Here is a 23,723-nt window from a genome sequence, read left to right on the forward strand (position 1 = left end):
ATCTTCCCCAATTTTGTGTGTGGCATAAATGGCTTGTATAACCCATTTCAATTGTATTGCTTATCTGTAATTTTTGTTATGGACAAAAAAAATGAAAACTAGAATATTTGGTTATTTATCTGCTGCCTCTTTAAATAGCATTCAGGGAGTTCAAAATAGGACAGCTACCGAAAAAAGAATAAAAAATAAAAAAATAAAAAAATAAAAAAATGGAGATTCATTAATGGGGACTTGAACCTCCGACTGGATGGAATTATTCGTTAGCCCCATATTACATAAATACCCTCTCACAATCACAAGTGAAATCCATGTGGATCTCATAAATTTGTATGAATGAGCCCATATAGGATGAGCTTGTTAAGTAATTTATAAGTTCTTCAAAAAAGACTAAGCAAATATTATTAATGATTAATTACAGGCATAATTTTATGTATGAGACACAAATAATATCATTCTAAACATTTTATTGCCCTGATTCCTGAGGATTCAAATAACCAATCCCGACTCAAGAGAGGAACGAAAACAAATGGGCTTAAATTAAACAGCATAATCTATAGTATACATCTGTTATGTGATTGCACGCAACTTTCTTGAAATAACGAGGGTTTATCCAATAAAAGCAAGGGTTTCTTCATAACGCCCAGAGGTAAAATGTTCAATACACCTTTCACATTTTCTGAATTCAAATAAAAACTCAATCGGAGAACAGTACCATCATGTGAATCGCCGACCAACTCAAAAAAGTCGGGAAAGGACAGTCCAAAATCAATAATAGCAGGTATTTTGTTAAGAACATAATTTAGGCTTCTACTTTTTGTAGTTCTTTATCTCTTTGATTATACCATCCGCAAGCGACTCAATATCATTGTTCTTGCCAAAATATTTTACAAATTGCATGTCGGGACCCATCAAGTACCTGCACAATAATTTCAGTCATTTTAGAATTTAGAAGTGGTAATTTCAACCCACAAATTAATTCAAACCAAGGGAGTCAATTCTAATGAATTTATCAACAGACATTAGAAAAATTGAACTTTTAGGGCACAGGAATAAAAATTTAAGTTAATAATGGATAAACATTTTCCAGCTACAACATTTGGGGAAAAGAAGCAAAGAGAGCAATACTTACATGACTATGGAATGATCCACAAGATAATCAGAATCTTCCTCTGCTGTCTTCATATAGTACACACGATATGCACGAGCAACATTCCGTATCTCATCCGAGCTACCAGTTAACCCAATCAACTTTGGGTGAAACTCTAGAGAGCAAGTAAAACAAAATCATATGAATCAGACATGAACAAACTAGCATCAATCAAATTATGATTATTAGTTCATCATATGAAGCTTGACCCAAATAGTGCACTCTCATCTTAAAAGCACCTTTGACATATTCATGAACTTGTTCAACAGTATCTCTCTCAGGATCAACAGAGATAAACACAGGTACAATCTCAATCCCTGACTTCTGCTCTGCAGAGACGAAGCAAAGAAAAACAAGTCAGAAAACACCATTAGTTGCAACTTCTGGACACAAAAAGTGATCACATTCTTCAACAAGTTAGCATCCAGTAGGAAACATTTTCTTTTTTCTTTTTTTCTCTATGTCATTTAATAATCATTAACAAACATGTCCAAGTGTTTGAGTTGCTTGTTTCCTAAAGCTTGTCCATACAGTTGGAGTGCCTGCTAGTGGTAGCCATACCCTTATCAGCATCCATGATTTTCATACAGGTAAGTAAAGCTGATGTGAAGTGTCCATATTGCATAGAACTAAAGTATTGCCATTAGTTTTCCTTTTTAGTTTATGTGTGTGTATGTATATATGTATAAATTTTTTCTGAATAAAAATGCAAAAGAAAGGGCCTTGAACCTACATTCAATTGCTATCGAATCATCAAGATTAGGTATAAATTTTCATGGTACATCATAACGAAGGAACATAAATGCATTAGCAGAACAACTATAGATGGGCTTCCAATTCACTACTAAGAACATGGGCTAAAGTGCCTCTGAAAGTAACGAGGATGTAGCTCATCTGGGCAGATATCATTTACAGCTTACTTATTTTATCCACTGCAGCAGCTAACTTTTGTAGCTCATCCGGGCAGATATCAGGGCAATGTGTGAAACCAAAGTAAATTACTGTCCATTTCCCCAAGAAATCTTTTTCGGTTACATTCTTCCCATCATGGTTGATAAGCTTAAACGGGCCTCCAATGGCAGCTTTTCCCACACCAGGTCCTTGTTTTACTTCCTTTGAAGCACTATATATATCTGCACCAAAACAGTGTTAATCAACGCACAAAAGATCTAAAGACGATGCAGTATACAGTAGAATGATCAACCAGATAATGTATTCAGGAGAATCAAGTATATGCTCAATCACTGGAATTCAGATCAGGCACTTCAAATTGTATTGAAGAAGGAAAACAAAACAGAAAAGAAAAGAAATCTAATCCAAATAACACAAATCTTTCAGCACATGTAAAGAAGAATGTAGAACATAGATGAAGAACGCAATCAGGGTGATTTTCCACGTTCTTGAATACGCAACAAAATACATCATTGTTAACACCATAGATATGTCCATCTATTGATATGCCCTTGAAGCCAAAGAAGTTACTGTTGCTTAAGCCCCAAGCAGACCCACCCGAATGAAACAGCCGAAATCCCTATTCCACAACCATCTCTTCACCTCTCCCAAGCTTTCCAAACTTGATCAAACTCCACACTTGATCAAACTCCACACAAAAACAACATTTAATTCTTTTTAACCAAGTTATTATGAATAAAACCCAGGATTTTAATTCTGAAGTCTAAGCCCACAGCAAAGATCCACAAGCAAACCTACCAAATACCCTACTCACCATAGTAATCTACCTTCAATATGTCGTCTCTTTTCCTTGTCATAGTAGAGGATAATTCCAGCTCCAGTAACTACCAGCAAAAGAAAACTCAACCACGAAACAGGCTGCAAAAAATATCAATATAATCAGCTATTATAGGCTACTATTCTCACAACTTTAAAAGATTTAAACAAAAACATATTCATTATGTAGCAATATAAAAATCTACCCCTCCACGGACTGGTTTCCCAGATTCACTGCTCTGATTTGATTCCCCAGACTTGTCCTCTTTACCAGAATTGGCTTCTCCGGCTGTTTTTGATGTTTCATTTCCTTGGTTTACACTTGCTGAAGTAGAGGTCGAAAATAGACATCTCTGATACGTGACTAAGGACAGCGTTCCAAGCGCTTTGGGTAATAACTGCAAAATTTAAACGAAGAGAAAAAGCAAATGAAAAAACAAAAGAAGATAAAATTTTCAGACAGAAAATTGTTTGGAAAATTTTCTCAACAGCCAAACAGGAAGAAGAATAAAAAGGAGAAATGTTACAAGGGAACGAACCGATTGAAGTAGCGAAAGAGGTGGACGATGTTGGAGACCGTCGGCAAGCGGTGGCGACGGCAATGGCGACAGCGACCGACATCGGGTGAGAGTGTTAAAGCGTAGAGAGCGAAGAGAATTGGTGTTCCTGGAGACGATGCTCGCCATTTTTCCCGGCAAAGTCGGAGGCTTTATGGATCTTCTTCCACAACCAAAATACTTAAAACCCTTTTGGTTTTGTTTCTGCGTTGGGTTTGGTGTTGGGGTTTAAGACGATGACTGTTGGATACGGGTTGATGGATTGGCCCGGTTCGGTTTACAATCCCATATTCCGAATCAAATTCAATCTGCTCTCGCTTGCAAGTTGCGTCACAGCCTCACGGGTTTGGTTTTTGTTGGAAAAAAAAAAAATATATATATATATATATATAGATATATATATGACGAAAGTCTCTCTCTCTATATTTATTTTTTATTCCATTTGTTTTGCTTGGGTCGTCAATGTGATATTAAAGTAGAACGTTTACTTTTGACATTAATACATAAATACCATGACAAATAGTTCGATATTTTAGCATTATTTAATTAAAAATGGGATTGCAAATAAAGTTTGAACGTTCAAACTCAGGTTTGATAAAAAAATAAAAATAAAACATGTTTCTCATGGATGACCAAAATAATTACAGTACCAAAAATGTTATGAAGAAGATGACCAACGATGACAATTCATGTTAACAACCATATTATCGACTAGAAATTGATCATTGGTTCAAAAAAAAACAAAAGCAGACATGAGCTTTTCTATTTTTTGACCACTAATCCATACGCATTTACCTTGTAAGTAGCTAGCTATTACACATTATCCCCACTCTAGGGTGAAAATGCAAAAAAATTGAAGGATATCAGAAGAATACAAAGTTGCTACTCTTTAAACTGCCTGTCTTCTCATCGGGGCGTCATTGTAATTAACTTGAAAATTACCAAAAATATATATAAAATTTGTGTTGAGTGTGTGTTGAGAGAGAAAGAGAGTATGTCTATATTGTCCGACAAAATTTATTTTGGTAATTATTGTATAATAGTCAAACATTGATGACATATCAAAAAGGCAAGTATTTAGTATACAAACTGGAAGATGAGGAGTCATTCAATCTCAATCTGTTCTGGAGCTTCCTCTTCTGTTTTAAACCCTTGAGCTTCAATTTCTTCTTCTGTCATTCCAGAGGCTTCCACAGTCCTAGAAACCCATTCCTTGAGTGGATCGTCATTCAGATCAAGTCGTAAAAGACCAGCAAACATCCCACCCATGAAAGCAACCGGCTCCTGTAATGACATGAAAACATTTCTAACTCAGAAGTCGGGAAGTAGGTTGTATTATGTAGCATAAACATGACGCAACAAGTACATGGTAGACAAATTAAAGACAGTTTTTCTTTCTTTAGCAGGTATAAATCATTGACATCAATATATCATATGTACAATTTTATTATAAAACAATGAAGCAACATGTATGATGAACTTAGTATGTTGTGAGCAAATGGCCAACAATCATATTTAACAAAAGATTTTCTAAAGTAAGCACGCGCTGATTGTATTTGGGATAAAACTTATTCTTATATTTTCCATATTCCAACATAATTACGTTATCATTCTAATGTCAAATTCAAGCGTCCAACATTGTTAATGCACTTTGCTTTTGCAGACAAATCATCCTGTTTCTCAATCAAGAAACTTCTAAATGTGTTAGACACGAGTAATTCTAGTACTGACTGAATCCTGTGTTTTTGGCCAATGGGAAAATATTCAAAACTCTTTAGATGACTGAGGTCAATCTTTATGAACTCAGCAATGAATATAAATCCAACAAGTGCCTACTAAGAAAATAGATAACTCTTAACGCCATTTAGAAATTAGACAATCCAGGATTTTACAACAGCTAAAACCATGACTTTAGCCTAATCTGAAAGAAGTAAATGCTTGCTACAATATGAGGGACTATTTACTGTATTACGAAAGAAAAGCAAACATTTGTGAGCTATTTGACTAGTCTATGACTAATATGAGAGAGATAATGCCCTTGCAACAAGTCCTACCGACTGTGCTCCTGTGTATGTCCATTATCCACCCATTTGCGACCATGGTCCAAGCAAAAACAGAAAGCCATGTAAACTAAATCGATTATCTGACTTAATCTCTTCATTTAAGTGATAAGTTTAATAGTGAAGTGGGAATAAAGATAAAATACAAGACAGGCCTCAGCATAAAAATTTATAAAGGCGGCAAGTTGACCACTGCTATTTCCAGTGTATGGGCATTGTTAGATACCCCACCACAACATCCTCCATTGGAACTCCAGTTCCAGGGTTCCTTCTACTTCCACAACAGTAATGAAATTCCAGTTCATTTTTAAGTCATGTACGCTGCCGAAGATATCAGTTGTTGACAAACACAAAAGGGAAAAGGGAAGCATCACATACATACTTTGGGCATATTCATACAACCAAAAACATAACTTTGTGAAATTTGGAAGAAACTTCATTTCCACCTAAAGGACAATTAAAACAAATCCCTAATTTCAAGGATTTAGCAAACCCTCTCTCAAAGTCAAAGAAAAACTTTATCCCAGAAATGCACAGCAGAAGTGTCCGTTAAGGATCCTTATATATTCTATGTACAGCATCGTGTAGATAGTCAAGATTCAGGACTGCATGAGACAATTTCAAGGTCGGGAAGGCCCAAAAGATGCAGAACTGCCAAAGGTCCAAAAGATGACAAGTCTATTGGTAACTTTCCAATCTCTTGAAAGCCTTCAAATCCAACCTCATGAGATGATACTAAAACATGTAAATAAAAAAAGCTACGATGCAAAAGTGTGTCAAAATTTCAAAATATTGAATTAGTCAACAAAAGGGCTACAATAACAATTCCTATAAAATAAAATAACTCATTATTTTAGTCAAATAGCAATAACAGCATGGCACAATCTATAGAAAATAATCAAAGAAAAGCTCTACCGCTGAGATAATGCAATTCCCAATTACAAAATGGTAAAACCCAAAATAACAAAGAAAAGGTTGAGATAAACCAAACAAAACAATGGGTTAAGTACCTTAAGAGCTTCCTGGACAACGGGGTCCTCAGTAGGATTGAAGAAAAACGCTTTCACACTGTAACTATTATTATTATTATTATGATTATTCCACAGAGGCACTCTACTGGGGCTGCTGTTCCTCAGCTGATTTCTTGATGTTAATGGGCTTGAGATAAGGTTCTTCGGTTTCAACTATTACCCAAAAAATTAATTTTATCGGTAAGAAGTGGAAAATCCAACAGAGCAAAGAAAGAAGATGAAAGAGAAAGATACTGGGGTTTATAGAAACATACCAAAGAGCATGACGAACAACTGAAAACGAAGACTGACATTCTAGGCGTCTCTCTCGCAGACTCTCAGTTCCGGCACTATGGTGCTTAAATTTTTTTATTTTTTTTATTTTTTTTCTTTTTCTGAGAGAATGGTGGAGCTTAATTTGCTCTACCTTTTCTTCTATTAACTCCCAAAAATCACACAGTGATATTTGTTGAGTTTGGGTTGGTTTTACTGTTCAATGATTGGCCCGTTGGTTTTCTGTTCAGGCAAAGGCCAGACGTAGTCCACTCCAATCCTTTGACAGAGGCCCATACAGGCCCTAGACCATTGAGGTCTGTTGCCATGAGCGATCCGTCTTCGGGTTTTCGGACTAGACCATTAATAATAATAATAATAATAATAATAATAATAATAATAATAATAGGGACAAATGTATTTTGGTATCTTTTATAATTATGAAAGTTTCAATTAAACCTTCTAATATTAATTTGGATACATTCATACTCTGTAAGTATAAGAAAGTTTTAATATGGTCCAATTAGGTTAAATGTAACGGAATCCGTCCAATTGGGGCACGTGCTACGCACATGACCTCAATTTCCCCTTTTTTTTTTCATTTATTTGTTTTTTTTTTAAAATTTATAGTGGCCGGAGATTTAAAAAAAAAAAAACCAAAAAAAATAAAATATTATATCTTAAGTTTATGACACCATGGCTTAATATTGGAGCTGCGTCGTTGAGGAAGAGTAACTCGTGAGGAAGAAGAGCAACTCGTGAGGCAGAGCAGTTCATGCGGAAGAGCAACTCTTGAAAAAGAAGAACAAAATGTCTTCTAGCAACTCGGTTCCTTCAACAAATTTAGATTTGCTATGTAATTGTGAAACACCACGGCTAATTGTCGTTAGAACATCAAAGACTACTATCAATCCCGGAAGAAAATTTTACAGTTGTGATACCCATAAGGTATTGTGTTGAAACATTTAGGATTTAGGGGATTTAGCTCATATCAGTTTGTAAAATTGTATAAGAAAGAATTGTAAAAAAAATGTTTGATTAGAGGTAATGTTTTCAATTTTTTTTATAAATGTTTAGGAAAAAATATAGCAATTTGTTTTATTAAAGGGAAAGATGTGAGAAACATGGGCTTGAATACATTGTATATGTTTGTAGGATACTGGAGGATGCAGATTTTTCAAATGGATTGATGCACCCATGTCAGACAATGCTAGGAATGTTGTTGATCAATTAAGACATAAAATACACAATCTGGAGGATGAGATTCGAGCCTATAAGTAGTAGGAGACTTATGACAAACTAATGATAGAAGAATATAAATCAGAGGTAGAAAATGGATGGCTCGTACTAAGCATGTGGAGAAGAAGTATGTGAAACTTGAGGGGGAAATTGAAGGTATACATTGTCTTAGTTGCAGGTTTAATATTTGCAATAATTATTTTATAGAGTGGTTGTGGATACAATGGTAAAACAATGAACGATTATTTATATTTACATTAGCACAGAGTTGGACAGTGGATGGTATGATGCATCTTATATTTGTACTTAAAGCTCAATAGAGTATGATGGACTTTATAGTCGTGATAGGGTTTGCAATAGGTTACTAGTAGCAATGTAATATTAACGATGCAAATCAATATAATATTAACCCATTATATTATAAAGCACTTAAATCCATTTGTTATAATATTTACTTTCAGTATCTATTTGCATAACTAAAACAATAAAAATGATGCAAATCACTTTCCCATTATATTATAAAGCACTCAAATCCATTGTTTGACATCAATTTAAAAAAGATATAATACTCTATTGACCTTTAAAGCTAACGTATTCAAGAGTTTTAACTCTCAGCATAGGCAAATATAAAAAATATTGCTACCCTAACAAGCCAACCATCCAAAAAATACAACTATGTAATAGCTTTTCAGCTTGTTGATATGGCTAATACATATGCACAAAAAGAGCCAAATACACACACACACACACACACACACACATATATATATATATATATATATATATGTCACTAAACCTTAAACAAATATATACTATTTTCTAGTATCTGATTTGTCATTCTTAATTCATATTGGTCGTAAAAGGTGGTGTGATCGTCTTTTGCTTTTTTCTTTATCTGCAGATGGTGATGATGGTTGAGTACTGGTGTTTGGTGGTGGTTGAGCTAGGTGGTGGTGATGGTTGAATACTGATGATTGGTGGTGGTTGTGGGTCATCCGTGGCACTGAATCTTCTCACTTGGTTTTGTCCTCTTCATCTTCCTCTTTCTCCCCCTGCTAGTCCTTTTGCTACACCCTGCATGATATTCGTAATACTTATTAATAGCAGTTTGACATTAACACACAATGTACAATACGTTATGATACATACAAATGCAGATGGAGTCAAAGATGCATGTGGCAAGTTAGATGAAGTGTTTTGTTCACTGTTTGCAATTTGGAGGCAGCTTTACATCTGAGGTTGCATAAAAATGATATTTCACAAACTGAAACCTTATAATAGCAAATATCACAACATTAATTAGCAACATCAAAGAGAAATGGAAAATTATACCACATTTGTGTTAGGGATGTCGTTTGTAGGCTCTATCAAATGATCTCTCCCAATGCACCAATCATTTGGTCTTGACGTAGCAGGTTTATTTCAAATCCTTCTATTGTGCCCCCTTTCTCAACAATTTTTACATGTAACTGTTGCCCTCTTATAGGTCTTTCCTTTTCAGATTGATCTTTTCTTCTAACTTTTTTTGGCCTCCCAGGAGCTTTCTTATAGGGGGGAGGGTATATAGCTTCACAAGAAGTCCTAGCCCATATGTCTTGTCCATCTAATGGAAAAATCATTGGTTCATAAATCTTCATATATGCAACCTTGCTGTATGAAGTATCTATGTACTTTGCAGGGTTCTGCTTCACGTATAAAATGCAAGATACTGCATGGCCACATGATATCCCACTAATATTCCGCTTCCTACAGCTGCATTTCTATTCTTTCAAGTTAACAACATATCTGTTTAGATGGTCATTAACCTCAAAAATCTCATAACCTGCATATGTTAGCAAACTGCTCATGTTGTCTACCTTCATTTGCTCCAGCTTCTCAAGAGGTTTAGGGCATATCTCCTTATTATGCTTCCTTATCCGCTCCCTCCTTTCCCTCATCAACACCATCAATTTTTTCCTAATATGTTCCAATATCACTAAAATGGGTTTATCTCTACCTTCCCATATGTATGCATTGAAGGACTCGTTGATGTTGTTAGTCAACAAATCACATTCAAATCTTCATTCAATGTGTGTTGACTCCAGTATGTTGGCTCCAACTTCATTAACCATTTAGCAGCCTTGCTGTCTACTATCCTTAATACATCCATTTTTTTAGTAAATTCAGCAGCATTGTTTGCTCTAGCTATATTCCATAGCATGTCCTTGAACCTCTGTCCTCGGTATAACTTGTTGAAGTTGGAATATAGATGTCTCACACAATATCAATGGTCTACATTTAGCATCAATCCTTCAATTGCAGGAATCAAGCCCTGCAATACATAACAATAACAATGGAAGTACATATTATGTAATGACTATGCCTTGTAAAATAAAAAACTAAACATTGTAACTAAATAGAAAATAGATGAATAGATAAGACATACCTCATGAATGTGAAATTCTTATCATCTGTATATTCAATATCCTCCATTAAATATTGTAGAAACCAGCTCCATGAGTCTTTGTTCTTAGTCTTAACCACTGCATAGGCAATGGGAAACATTTGCCTATTTGGATCCCTACCAACAGTAATCAATAGTTGGCCTCCATGTTGACCCTTTAGATGACATCCGTCCAGCCTAATAAAAGGGATACAACCAGCCTTGAATCCCTCTTTTCATGCAGCTAAGTAAATATATATCCTTTGAAAAATAGATTTTCTAGACTCTTTATTTATCTTCAATCTACATGTGCTCCTAGGATTTGATCTATCAATCTCTGCACAATAATCCCAAAGGCGACTGTATTGCTCAGCCACATCACCTGCTGCCATTGAATTGGCTTTTTCTTGAGCTTTATAAGCTTGTGATATTATTATTCGACTATAAGATCTTGTTTAACCTTGTCTTGAAAAGTAGACAACTTCATATTTGGATTTGCTCTGAAGTCATTAAAGTACCTCTTGGCTAACCATTTTGATTTCACAAACTTATTAGTGAGTGACCTAGTACATATGTGCTCTTCTTGCAATGTTTTAATTTGAAAAGTTTGTTGTGCTTGCATATCAGAAGCATGTACTCTCCAAGGGCAACCTTCCTTACACATTGTTGTAACCCTCCAAGATGCATTTTTTGTGAATTTGATATTCCAGCCACCAGACAAAGCATAAATGACCAAGTATTCCTTAAATTCAATGTGACTAGCAAACTTCATTCCAACATGCATTTCCAAATTGGCACCCTGTGTGCTATAAACAGGAATGTGGGTATTCACTTCATCTTCATCAGAGCTACTTGGCAAGCTAGCAAGTTGATCAGAATCATAAATCACATCATATTGGCCTGCATTCCCTACCAAATTAGGTCCATGTACTGCATCTTTAGCTTCATTAGCTGTATCTGCCAAGCCAACTCCAGTGGCACCTATATCATCATTCTGTACAGAAGTAGCATCATCATCTGCCAATTTGGCCTTATCGTCTGTCAAGCTAGAATATCTTACACCACCTCCATATGATGAACAAGCAGCTAAATGATCTACCACAGTTGCACATTCTTGTAACCAATTATGGTCATCTTCATCTTCATCAACATCTATGTCATACAGGTTTTCTCCATCTCTAGTATGTACCCTTCCCACACAACGACTGTTGATTGCTGCATCATCCACTTCATTCACATGAATATCATGCAGGTCAGCACATTCATAGTTAACACTTTTTTCATGACTAGTGTTATCACCTATTCCCTCAATGTCAGCTAATAAAGGATTGACTTCAGGATGTTCCACATAAATATCAATTACTTTAAATCTACTACCCAAGTCAGCCACATGTATTGCATCAGCATCATCTTCCATTTGTCTTAATCCATAATTTACGGACGTACTTGGTGACAAATACCATAGCTTCTTAAATCCATTGTATCCTAACTCTTGTACCATGTCTGCCAACACTATCATACTCCACTTGTTAGGATCACAGTTATCAAAATGGGCCGACTCCCCACCCACATATTGTCTAGATGGAGTGAACTCAAAATATCCTCTATGCCAGATTCGAGTTGTAAACAAAGCCATAGATCTATAACAATATAAACCAAAATTCAAGATTCTACTACCACCTAAGATGTGTTAAATATGTAAGCTTCTATCTATGTTGACGAAAAACTAATAAGTTGAAAAGAAATTAAGAAGGAACATATTCATACACCACAACATATTGATACTTTTTGTAGCAAATAATACACCACATTATACCATATCAAATAACCGATCCATGACATGATATATATATATATATATATATATACAAAACATCACAAGTTAACTGCTACATGTGGCATGTTGGTATAAGGAATCAAGGTAAACAATTACTGTTTAATATAAACAATATAACACAAGTCAACATGCTAAGTGTCCAACAATGCTATAAAAAAAGGATGTTTAACGACTTTGCTATAAGTGGGTAATGTCTGTGGATCATGAAATGTTGGTAATATCTGCTACAAGTTTCAGAGTACAAGATATGATAAAATATGTTCAGACAATATACCTCCAATATATTATAATACTATGTTTACATCTCGAATATATACATATTAAAGTAGGTTGTCAATATTTTACATTATCCTAAGGCAAAAGCTATCGTATTGGGTATATCATTATCAATTTAAACAATTAAAACCGTAAGAATCTCGAACCAAACAAAGCAACATTGTCATTATCAAAGCACCATGTACACATCAACCATATAAAATTTACATTACTTTGAAAACGACCAAAAAAAAAAAATTAGTGTTTTACACACCAATACCACTTCGGGTGACAACATAACCCATACAATAGTACAAACAAAAAGCCATCACCAACATAACATGACCCACCAAAAAAAAAAAAAAAAAGCCTTTAAAGCTATAGGTTACATAACTTGACTGCACATACCTTTCCCGTCTGTTGTGTCCCCATATCTTTTTTTCCCCTCTCTTTTCTTTCATAAAAAATGTAATCTCTGTCTCTTTCACTCCCTGCTCCATCTCTCTTCTTTCAAAAAAACTTAAACTCTCTGTGACTTCGAACTTTGCTTCATAACCTGAGCAATCGAAAGCAATGACTCGATTTAGATGCTAAATCACAATGCTAAGCTTGATTGAGATGAACAGGAGTGAGATGAACAAGAAATTGTCCATTTCCGACAAGAAAATCACAATACGAACACAGTATCATTTTCAGGGGTGGGGGTGTAGAAGACGGTGCGTTGCAGCGGTGGGGGTTTTCAAAACGGTGCGTTTTAAAGTCCTTTTAAGATAATATTTTGTTTTTTTTTTGTTTTTTTCTTTAATCTTCGGCCACTATAAATTTTGAAAAAAAAAAAAACAAATAAATGAAATAAAAAAAGAAGGGAAATTGAGGTAACGTGCAAAGCACTTGCCCCAATTGGACGGATTCCGTTACATTTAATCTAATTGGATCACACTGAAACTTTTTTACACTTATAGGCTATGAATGTGTCCAAATTAATATTAGAAGGTCTAATTGAAACTTTCGTAATTATAGAGGGTACCAAAATGCATTTGTCCTATAATAATAAATAAATAAATAAACATAAATAAAACTAAAGTGTCCCAAAAGAATTAGAAAATAAAATAAAATAAAGAGGTTGTTTATTACTTGTTACTTATACTGTTATATAAAAGTTTTTAGTGAGTGATAATCTCCTAATAGATTAATGTATAAAAATAAAAATAAAAAGTTCTCTCTGTACAAATTTAAAATATAAAAAATATAAAATAGAAGATAAAAACAGCTATAATATTAAGGTTCTGTACGTTAATATTGTTGATTTTTAATTTTTGCTTTTTTTTTTCTATTTAATTGTAATATTTTGCTTATTTCAAATCCTTATTAGCGTTGCTGGCAGTTAAACATTGTTACATATTTTATTTAACTACAAAGTCAAATTAAGAGGGGGGTAAAAAAAAATCATAATTATCAAATTGAACTCACTTTAAAATTGTATTCGTTTTCAATTTTTTTTTTGCTCTTTCAAATTTATAAATGATATCTTGCATTTGAAGCTTTCGTCTGAATTTTTTTTTATTTTTTATTTTTTATTTTTTATTTTTATTTTTAAATTCTTTTCATAAGGCAAATGAAGTGACTGATTATACAGCCAAATAATCTTCGAATAATAAACTTCTACCTCTATGGGTGTTGATTTTATATTTCTTTGATTAATCTCCTTATGGTTGATATATGTACAATCCTCATTTCAAAGAAAGTTGTCTTCTATTATTCAAAAAGAATTTATAATAATTTGACAGTCTAACAAAATAGTTAACACCAATAATATTTAAAATAAACAAATTATATACAATTAAATTGAAAAAAAAAAAAAGCACCAACCTAAACCAATTCCAAATTCCAGTCTTCCTTATGATTTAAAAAGCTTTTCTACTTATCATCCAACAGTGTCCACAACAATCAAATCAAAATGCTTGTCATTTTCCTTTCCAGTTTTATTATTATTTTTTTTGTTTTAATTCTCATGCAAATGACTAGGTAATATGCCCATTTAGTTTGTTTTCCATTCATTTTAAGTCAAAACAGTTAATATTTCCCATGGAAAAAAATCTATTAGAATTAAAATTATCAAGTTCAATATGTGACTTGGTTTTTCAAAAGAGAAGAGAAAAGCACAAAATTTGAGTACATGATCAACGTGTACAACAATAATAAATAATTATTAATCCTGGTAGTTAGTTTCATATTTTAGAAATCGATATGGATTTCTCAAACTTCCAGAGATAATGTTTCTTTTAGATAACAACCCTTATAAATTAAAAAAATCCTACTACATTTTTCACATGGTTAGACTTTTTTTGCATTTTCTTTTTTCTCAAATGGGTATTTCAAAAACATTATAATATATTCATTTTCATGCTCTCTGAACCTGGTGGGATTCTCTCTAACATGGCATGCATCATTGATTACATCAAACTGCACAAAATTAATGCAAATAGAAAGTATAAAATTGAGGGAATGACAGGTCTTTGCCGACTTTGCAAAACAACCTTCAAATTCAATATGCAATTGGTTGTATTCTATGGTATATGATAATGTGTTAGTCAAATTTATGAGATGTGGAGGCTTTGTTAACACGAAACATGCTTTCCTATCCTTATTGGGTCTTTCAGCAAACACCAACTCCAACAATTTTAAAAAAAAAAAAAAAAAAAATTTAAAAACCCTGATTTTTAACAATCATGCATAATTAATATGCTTGTGGATGGAATTCCTAACTTGGCTAATAAAAATTCCTTTTATGAATCATGAATGATGTTTGTGAACTCTCTGTAGTCAACTAAAATTAGATCTTCTCAACTTGGCTTCTAAATACGTTTGGATTTCAATCTCAAAAAGCCGTTTTCCGTTTCATTGTTTATTATAAATTATAAATTAAACAAATGACAATGATCTTTTCTCAATCTCTTTATCTCTCATTTCATAAACTTTCTTATATCTTTACTTCTCTTCTTTACAATGATAATATTATATAAAACTTTTAAAAACCATATTACAGAATTGGAAATGGTCATAACCTTTCTTAAGTGGGATTCTCATTATGTTTCCATGCTTTATATATATATTTGTATATTCGTTAATGACTAAGCCTTTATTAAGAGTTTGACATGGAAATTAACTAAACTAGCATATTAATTAGACTTCTCTGATGGTCTGGCAAGCTTAGTTGTAAGCTGAATTTGGGTTGGTATGCCAGTTGAACGATCTATGCTTGGCTGGTTTCTGCTGGCACATAAATAATTTGTAATCCAAGGACCATTCCCACTTTTAAAAAATTGTATATTTTTATTTTTTTCTAAATTACGGCAGAAATTTAGGGCCTTGATTCATGCAAAGGAGACCTGAAAACTAGGGTTCAACTCTCTTTACAATTTTGACTGGTCCATTCTCTATACAAGGCAATGGCAGCCTTGTCCCTATGCAAGGTACACAAATTTACTAGTCCCGATAACTATTTTCCATCCAACCCCAAGGCTAAAACTGTCATATCCACAAGTTCATCTTAGGTTCACTGCTCAAAAAACTGAAATGATCTTGAATTTGAAGCTGCAAAACAAACACATTCTTATACTCTAAACTGATCATTATGGCTCTGGTTTCTCCCCCCCCCCTTTTTTTGGTTAAAGACTTAAAGGTTGATACTTATAATTATTGTGGTAGATATTTACAATTATTTTATTGTTTTAGGAATAAGTAAAATTGTTTGCACAGATAGGGGTAGGTCAAACTTCTATAAAACTTTTTCTATGGGTCTCTTCAACTTGAAGATCACTCAGCTAGATTTATGCTTTAGTGAACAAAAGGGCTTCAAAACTTTGAAAGCACCTAAAAAGAGATATTTTGGAGCATTGTAAAAGTTTTTTAGATATAATTTTTTCACCTATATAATTTAATATATATATATATATATATACAAGACCCTCTTTTCTATATTTTACTGTCTCTCTCTAAGATCTGCCTAAACAAATTTTTCTCATTTTACTACTTTCAGTAAAATAAATATCGTGTTTTCTGCAGCATGAAGGATAGAAAGAAGCATTTCTTATTTTACTACTTGTGAGCCAAAGCCCTTGGAAATTAAGGAATGCTACAAGTTATACATTTATTAAATAGTTGAGGTTTTCTCTGTAGCAAGGTATATATATATTTGTAATAAACCAAGAAAGGTATATATATTGGTTATATATATATATATATATATAAAGTTTTATCTTAAGAGTTTCCACATATTAGAATATATAGATATGATGCGTTCATCTATCACTTTCAATTTATATTTTATTCTTTATATACCAACAAACTGGTGTTTTACACTTAGATATGTTCTCTTGAAAGAGGCTTTAGTATTGCATATTATTATTATTATAATAAATGAATTTACATATTCTGTTATATGTGGAGGTCATAAAAAGGTGTTTATTCGAATAAAATGTACGCAGAAGGTGGTGGATTAAAACGGGTCGTTATAAGCATTGTTCAAGGAATCCAATATCCATTTGAATATTGCTGGTGCAATTAATGACAAAGTTTATATATTGTAACTTGTATATATATAATACATAAATTATTTTGTAGAAATTAAGTTTTGTAACAAAGTGTACTAGTCGTGGCTATACTAAATCTTCTCTACACTTTGGGTCAATGATGCTTGATAAGCAATTATATTTGTTTATTTTTTCTTTCGAACCATGTTCCTTTTTGTAGTAGTGATAATCAAACTGAACCTACTGTCCAAGATTGTTCTGTCCGGTAGGTCTAAGCATTTTTTTTTTTTTTTTTTTTTTTACCCCAGATATGAATTCTTTTTGTATTTCTCTCACAGAGATAATGAGAGAAATTTATCCAAGCACATGGCCGCTTACAATCACCACGCTGTTTTTCATTATTTTTCTTGCCAAATTCTTTCTGAGTAAGAAGAAGAATGTCGCACAAAGAACATACAAACTGCCTCCAGGAAGAAGAGGCTGGCCACTTATTGGAGATAGCTTTAATTGGTACAAAGCCGTTGCTAGTTCCCATCCCCCTCAATTCGTTGAAGAGCAGGTGAAGAGGTACAAAATTTCATACTTAAAAAATTTCTTTTGGCTTTGATTCAGTTTTTCCAACTTCAATGCAAAATTTGTAATGCAAAAATGCCTATATTATTTTTCTAGCAGGTTTGGGAAAATATTCTCATGCAGTCTGTTTGGGAAATGGGCCGTAGTATCAGCAGACCCAAACTTCAACAAGTTTGTGATGCAAAATGAAGGGAAATTTTTCCAATCTAGCTATCCCAAATCTTTCAGGGATTTGGTAGGGAAAAATGGTGTCATCACAGTGCAAGGAGAACAACAAAGGAAACTCCATGCCATTGCATCCAATATGATGCGCTTGGACAAGCTCAGGTTTCATTTTTTGGAGGATATTCAAAGAGTTATGCTTCAAACTTTGAGCAGTTTCCAAAGCAATCAAGTAATACATCTTCAGGATGTTTGTAGAAAGGCAAGTAATAGTATATATGCAGTGATTCAGGGGTCTCAATGAACATCTTTCATCTCTCTCTCTCTCTCTCTCTATATATATATATATATATATTATTATTTTCCTGGATGATATAGCCTGTGACATGTCACACAAGATACCCTGGACTACAGTGCCCGGTAAAATATTTCCCTCTCTGTATGTATATGATTCATATGTATGTTGTATTGAACTGTATTATGCATATGCCTTTCAGGTGGCAATTAATCTAATGGTTAATCAACTTTTGGGAGTTTCAAGTGAGTCTGAGATTAATGAGATGGCTCGATTGTTCTCCGATTTCGTCGATGGTTGTCTCTCTGTTCCAATCAACTTGCCTGGCATGGCTTATCACACTGGCATGAAGGTAACAGACATGTTACATTTTGATACTATCCTTATATATATATATATATATATATATTAGTTCAAGATTATTCACCAAATTCAAGAATATTATACTTTTTTTTTTCCTGTTAATATTTTGTTTGTTAGAACCTGTAAAAGCCTCTATCAAAGTCCACGTCAACATTTCACTCTCTCCCCTCGGCTGCCCATCTTTTGCCCTCACTCTCAGACCCTCCCAGACCTCTCTCTCTCTCTCTCTCTCTCTCTCTCTCTCTCTCTCTCTCTCTGTGTTCACAAAGCATTTCCGTAGAAAATAAACGCTGTACCTGAAAATACCCATTAAAATACTCTATACTGTTGCTATCTGATCGGATTCCTTTGATCTTATTTCGATGGACTTAATCAAATTTCCAAAGCGTTTTCCACTGAAAATTGATGGTGAACTAAAATGGGTTCTTTGGAAAGTGGGACCAACCTCTTCTTCGCTCTTCATCATCAACTGCTAGAGTTCAGAGACAACAATTTTAGCATAGACAGAGATGCTGGAATTTTTCGAGAATATTGAATTTAAATGGATATTGAATTCCTCTTTCCCATTTTAATTCACCGCCTTTCTGCTTACATTTTATTCGAATAAAACACCTTTCTATCACCTCCACATGGTCACGACAGAATATATATTAAATAACTTTTTTTTTTTTTAATAAATAAAAAGAGTATATGTATATATATATATATATATAAAGTAATATATATATATATATATATATAAAGTCAATTGATCGTAATAAATAATAATAATATATATTGGCAACTCAAGTATGGACCAAAAACTTGGTAAAATTTGATGGTTTCAAAGCTTATACTTCACCCAGTTGGAGCCATGTGCTTTGGTCCTACTGGTCTTGCTAGAAATGGGTTTTTCATATTGGTTGTCTATGGTAACAATTTACCAACATATAGAAATATATATCTATATCTATATCTATATATATATAAATTTGGTGCATGCTTATTGTATGGTAAAAAAGGGTTGTTGCACTTTGACAGGCTAGAGAAAAAATCATTATCAAGATAAACAACACAATAGAGATGTATAGACAACGAGGTTCATTGGAGGTTAATGATGGTGTCCTTGCAAGACTATTAGAGGAAGAAAACCTACCCAATGATGCGGTGGCAGATTTCATTATCAATCTTCTATTTGCTGGAAATGAAACAACTGCTAAAACAATGCTTTTTGCTGTCTATTTCCTTTCCAAGTGTCCCAGAGCCATGAAGCAACTACTGGTACTTCAAATTTTATGGTCTTTTTTTTTTTTTTTTTTTGATAAATAGTGAAATTATATAGTCATGATGTAAATAATGCAATGATAATTGGATTCCAAATGGGTATTCGTTTCCTAGGAAAACCCACAGAGGAAAAAAAAAGTTATCCACAGAGAAGGAAAAAAAAAAAAAAAATGTTTTTTGTCTGCAGAGATGGGTTAGTAGAAAGCATTTCTTTCTACCTCTTTACTCACAAAATTTCCCTCTTGATCAGGATGAACATGAGAATTTAAGGAGCAAGAGTAACATTGTTGGAGAAGAAATGCTTACGTGGCAGCACTACAAATCAATGTCTTTTACTCAATGTGTAAGCATCATTTCTAAGTTAAAAGTTTGTTGGTCATGACCATATTGCATGCTCATATCGTTGTTATGAACCTCAATTATATTGCGGTTTTGATTAATTTCTTAAATGAAACTGATAGCGTAATGTTTTAGTGTATTAAAGCTATCTTTTCCATATGTGCAGGTTATTGATGAAACACTTAGACTTGGGGGCATAGCAATTTGGCTATTGAGGGAGGCTAAAGAAGATGTTGTATACCAAGGTACACTTTCATGGCTGCAACTTCGGCTTTTTACATTTATATAATGCTTTCAGCTAATTGCTTTGTTACCTTTTTTTTTTTTTTTTTTTTGGATAGATTATGTGATACCCAAAGGATGCTTTGTGGTTCCATTTCTTTCAGCCGTTCATTTGGATGAGAAGGTGTATAATGGAGCTCTCAACTTCAATCCATGGAGATGGATGGACCCTGATAATCAGGTTGGTTTTGACATATATTTTTAACGATTTAGGCAAAGATCTATATCCTATAATTACAAAATTGTATTTTTGTTACATGTATAAATTCCTATCTGATAAGAAATTTAATTTTTGTGAAGGAAAAGAGGAATTGGAGAACTAGCCAATTCTATGCTCCCTTTGGAGGAGGGGCTAGATTCTGTCCAGGAGCTGAGTTGGCTCGCCTTCAAATTGCTCTCTTTCTGCATTACTTCGTTACAACATATAGGTAAGTCTAAAAAACTGATTACGAATTAAGAGTCCAGCATGGAAATTTTCAACTTCCCAAATTAAAATTGTTGGATTGGATTTGGTGCAGCTGGAACCAGGTCAAGGAAGATCAAATGTCCTTCTTCCCCTCTGCTCGATTAGTGAATGGTTTCCAAATCTGCTTAACCCGACGACATGATGATCAAATGAATATCAAATCAAGGGATTAAATAGTTCTTGAAAAATTCCCAAGTTTTGTTTGTTCGCCTGTTTCAAATATATATGTACATTCTTATTTTCATTTTCCCATGTAATGTAATTATTATTTATTTTGATACATTAAGCACTTCAAAACTCCAAATGAAGCAAGAATTTCTGCCTGAAATAGTTGCTATCGAATTTCAAAATGTCAATGCCAGAATCTGAACAACTTACATTGCACGAAACTGGTGGAGCAAAACCCAAAACTCCTATTAATGTCAGAACTATAACATGATCATAACCAAAGCTTCGTCTAATTACAAAAACCATTTTCATCAGCTCTAACAGACTGAGAAGTAAACCGAACAAAACAATTTACATCTTGCTTAAGCACCATGTCAGCTATCGCCATGCATCACTGATTCCTAGACTGCAATAAAATCAACCAAAATATATTTCAACACAATATAATACCCAAATAAAATACATAAAGTTCCATAATTGATAAATTGACAAACCTCAAAGTTTTTGGCTAGATCCTTCATCTGTTCAGAAAGTTGTTGCTTTTTCTTCTCAGCTGCAATATCATATCACCACCCAATAATACCAGGCCACAAATTGCGTACAACAGAAATTTAATATCCAAAATATATATAATTGAATTTGTATCAATCATACCTATACTTGAAATATCCTCAATCCTCTTTGACGTCCTCACAGCAAACCTCTGGAACGCACGGCTAAAAATCCATCATAGTTATTTTATAACACTAGAAATAATAGTACATAGGAAAGAGACAAAAAACATAAAAAAATAAAAGAAGAAGAAGAAGAAGAAGAAGAAGAAGAAGGTCATTGTAGTTGTAGTTTTAATAGTTAATCATCTAATAGAGCTTTTTAAGTAGGCCATCTAAGATACTCTTGCACCAAACACACCCTAGTCAACCATGGAGCACCAAGGGACTTGCATGCCAAACCTGAATAGTATGATGCCCTTAAAAGTTTATTTCTTATGTGTTGGTTGTTCAATTTAAAAAAGTCATTAGATTTACATTTTACACAGCAAAGTAACCTCGTGAAAGAAAATATCATATATATGCACAAACACACGCGAGACATATAATTGCAAAGAAACTAGCAAAAACCAACCTGCAAAAAGGAAATTATTATATAAAGAGGAAAAACTATTGTCAGTCCCTTGGATGTTAATTTCGGCAGTCATCTCCACAATCATTACAAACCTACGTAAAGTCATCATCGGCAACAATTAAATAAACCCTACATTCCTTCTATAACTCCAATTATTTGCAAAATCTGAATTATTTTATAACACTGACATTCATGATGAAACAAATTTTATTTTTAGAACCCCCACCACCAGATAACCAGAGAAGTGTATTGCTTCGAAATGGGCTAAAACCAGTTATCATTAATAATTGAATTATTTGCCCATTATCTCAATTGCAATAAAACAGCAAAGGAGATTAAGTGTTCCAGAGGAGGAAAATATTGCCTCAAGGCACTGGGAAGAAAATTTCTGCGTTCATCTCCACAATCATTACAAGCCTAGGAAGAGTCATCACTGACAACACTTGATAGAAAAAAGAATGAATTAAAGGATCCATGGATTGCAGCATTCATCTATCATCGTAGCTCTGGGAGATTACAAAAGATCAGCATACATGCTGCTTTTATTTCAGTAAATTCACATCCATTGACTTAAAAAGATATAACATTATTTTTTTCCCAATAAAGTGGTTACATATAAAACAAGTAAAATAGAATGTGAACCTAGTGCTCTTCCACAATATATATATATAATTCCAAAAACTGAAAGCTTAACTGCAATATATTAAGTCTTTTGCTTCAAGAAAAGAACAAAGGAGCCTACAAAGTATTCTAATAATATACAAGAAAATATAGACCAATAAAGAACATGGAACATGAAACAGTGGGAGGGTGTACCTGTTTGCAAGGCTGTTAACAAGAACCTCATTCATAAGGTACGAAACAACTCTGTGCATAAAATTTCCACCCGCCATGATCTCTTATTCAGGATCACCTAATTAAGTATATATACCAAAAATAATAATAATAATAATAATAATAAATAATCAAAAATAAAAACCCGAACTTTATCAGACGCACACTATTAAACCAAATCCTGAATCCTAAAATCTCAATTTTGTTTACCCAGAACCCAAATCAAACAAAATTTCTAGATTTTTTTTTTTTTCCACTGAGAATCTTTCATGGTTGGAGTAATTATTCACTAAACCTAATAAATCAAAATCAGAAACCCTAGAAGATGAAATCCATATTCCAAAGACAGAGAGAAGAATACCAGTCGTTGAGGCTTTGGCTTGGCTTGGCTCGGCTCGAGTTTTTCCGAGGTTTCAATAAACCCTAGACAAGCAATCAAACGAAGATGAAAACCAAGAGAGAGTAGCTTCTGGAAACTCCCAGAGATTAGAGTCAGGTAAGAATATATTAGTATCGTGAGCCTCCTTTATATAGGGCTGCATTGGCTGTTTGTATTTTACATTTATCATAACTACTCCCATCGCTTCTCTCTCAGCATTGCCTGTAACTCTAATTTCGTAAAATTACACTTACACCCATGTCAAATTTTGGATATGTAATTTTGTCGGGAAAAAAAAATAATAATAATAATTATAAAGGATGAGCTATCAAGATCTGTAGAGAGTTAATCACCAAAAAAATATGTAAGAAGTTATATAATTTTGGAAAAATAATATATATATATATATATATA

General features: G+C 33.5%; 4 protein-coding genes across 5 annotated transcripts; 1 reads left to right on the forward strand and 3 right to left on the reverse strand.

Annotated features, from left to right (window-relative positions):
• Positions 1 to 373: 373 nt before the first annotated feature.
• Positions 374 to 3,789, reverse strand: LOC107430887 (protein SCO1 homolog 1, mitochondrial). The gene is made up of 7 exons (XM_016041762.4): positions 3,415 to 3,789; positions 3,082 to 3,273; positions 2,887 to 2,977; positions 2,068 to 2,280; positions 1,387 to 1,476; positions 1,130 to 1,262; positions 374 to 916 (listed from the first exon to the last, which is right to left on the reverse strand). The coding sequence occupies exons 1-7, from the start codon at positions 3,559 to 3,561 to the stop codon at positions 808 to 810; spliced, it is 975 nt and encodes a 324-aa protein (XP_015897248.3). The 5' UTR covers positions 3,562 to 3,789; the 3' UTR covers positions 374 to 807.
• Positions 3,790 to 4,433: 644 nt separating this feature from the next.
• On the reverse strand, positions 4,434 to 6,938 carry LOC107430880 (UPF0426 protein At1g28150, chloroplastic). The gene is made up of 3 exons (XM_016041753.4): positions 6,778 to 6,938; positions 6,503 to 6,676; positions 4,434 to 4,716 (listed from the first exon to the last, which is right to left on the reverse strand). Exons 1-3 carry the CDS (start codon positions 6,814 to 6,816, stop codon positions 4,537 to 4,539), a joined length of 393 nt encoding a protein of 130 aa, XP_015897239.2. The 5' UTR covers positions 6,817 to 6,938; the 3' UTR covers positions 4,434 to 4,536.
• A 10,202-nt stretch (positions 6,939 to 17,140) lies between these two features.
• Positions 17,141 to 21,085, forward strand: LOC107430854 (abietadienol/abietadienal oxidase). Of its 2 annotated transcripts, none has more exons than XM_060818526.1 (10): positions 17,141 to 17,325; positions 17,399 to 17,627; positions 17,730 to 18,057; positions 18,293 to 18,442; positions 19,474 to 19,713; positions 19,967 to 20,059; positions 20,222 to 20,300; positions 20,397 to 20,518; positions 20,638 to 20,765; positions 20,856 to 21,085. In XM_060818526.1, the coding sequence occupies exons 1-10, from the start codon at positions 17,265 to 17,267 to the stop codon at positions 20,974 to 20,976; spliced, it is 1,551 nt and encodes a 516-aa protein (XP_060674509.1). In that variant the 5' UTR covers positions 17,141 to 17,264; the 3' UTR covers positions 20,977 to 21,085. The 2 variants fall into 2 exon arrangements, with proteins under 2 accessions (XP_060674509.1, XP_024934691.3); XM_025078923.3 differs by having other exon boundaries at positions 17,733 to 18,057.
• Positions 21,086 to 21,107: 22 nt separating this feature from the next.
• On the reverse strand, positions 21,108 to 23,466 carry LOC107430851 (uncharacterized). Its single transcript, XM_016041724.4, has 5 exons — positions 23,292 to 23,466; positions 22,913 to 23,009; positions 21,626 to 21,687; positions 21,466 to 21,524; positions 21,108 to 21,377 (listed from the first exon to the last, which is right to left on the reverse strand). Exons 2-5 carry the CDS (start codon positions 22,987 to 22,989, stop codon positions 21,363 to 21,365), a joined length of 213 nt encoding a protein of 70 aa, XP_015897210.1. The 5' UTR covers positions 22,990 to 23,009; positions 23,292 to 23,466; the 3' UTR covers positions 21,108 to 21,362.
• Between the last annotated feature and the right edge of the window lie 257 nt (positions 23,467 to 23,723).

Source organism: Ziziphus jujuba, chromosome 6 (genome assembly GCF_031755915.1).
Source record: "Ziziphus jujuba cultivar Dongzao chromosome 6, ASM3175591v1".
NCBI classification, from domain to species: domain Eukaryota; kingdom Viridiplantae; phylum Streptophyta; class Magnoliopsida; order Rosales; family Rhamnaceae; genus Ziziphus; species Ziziphus jujuba.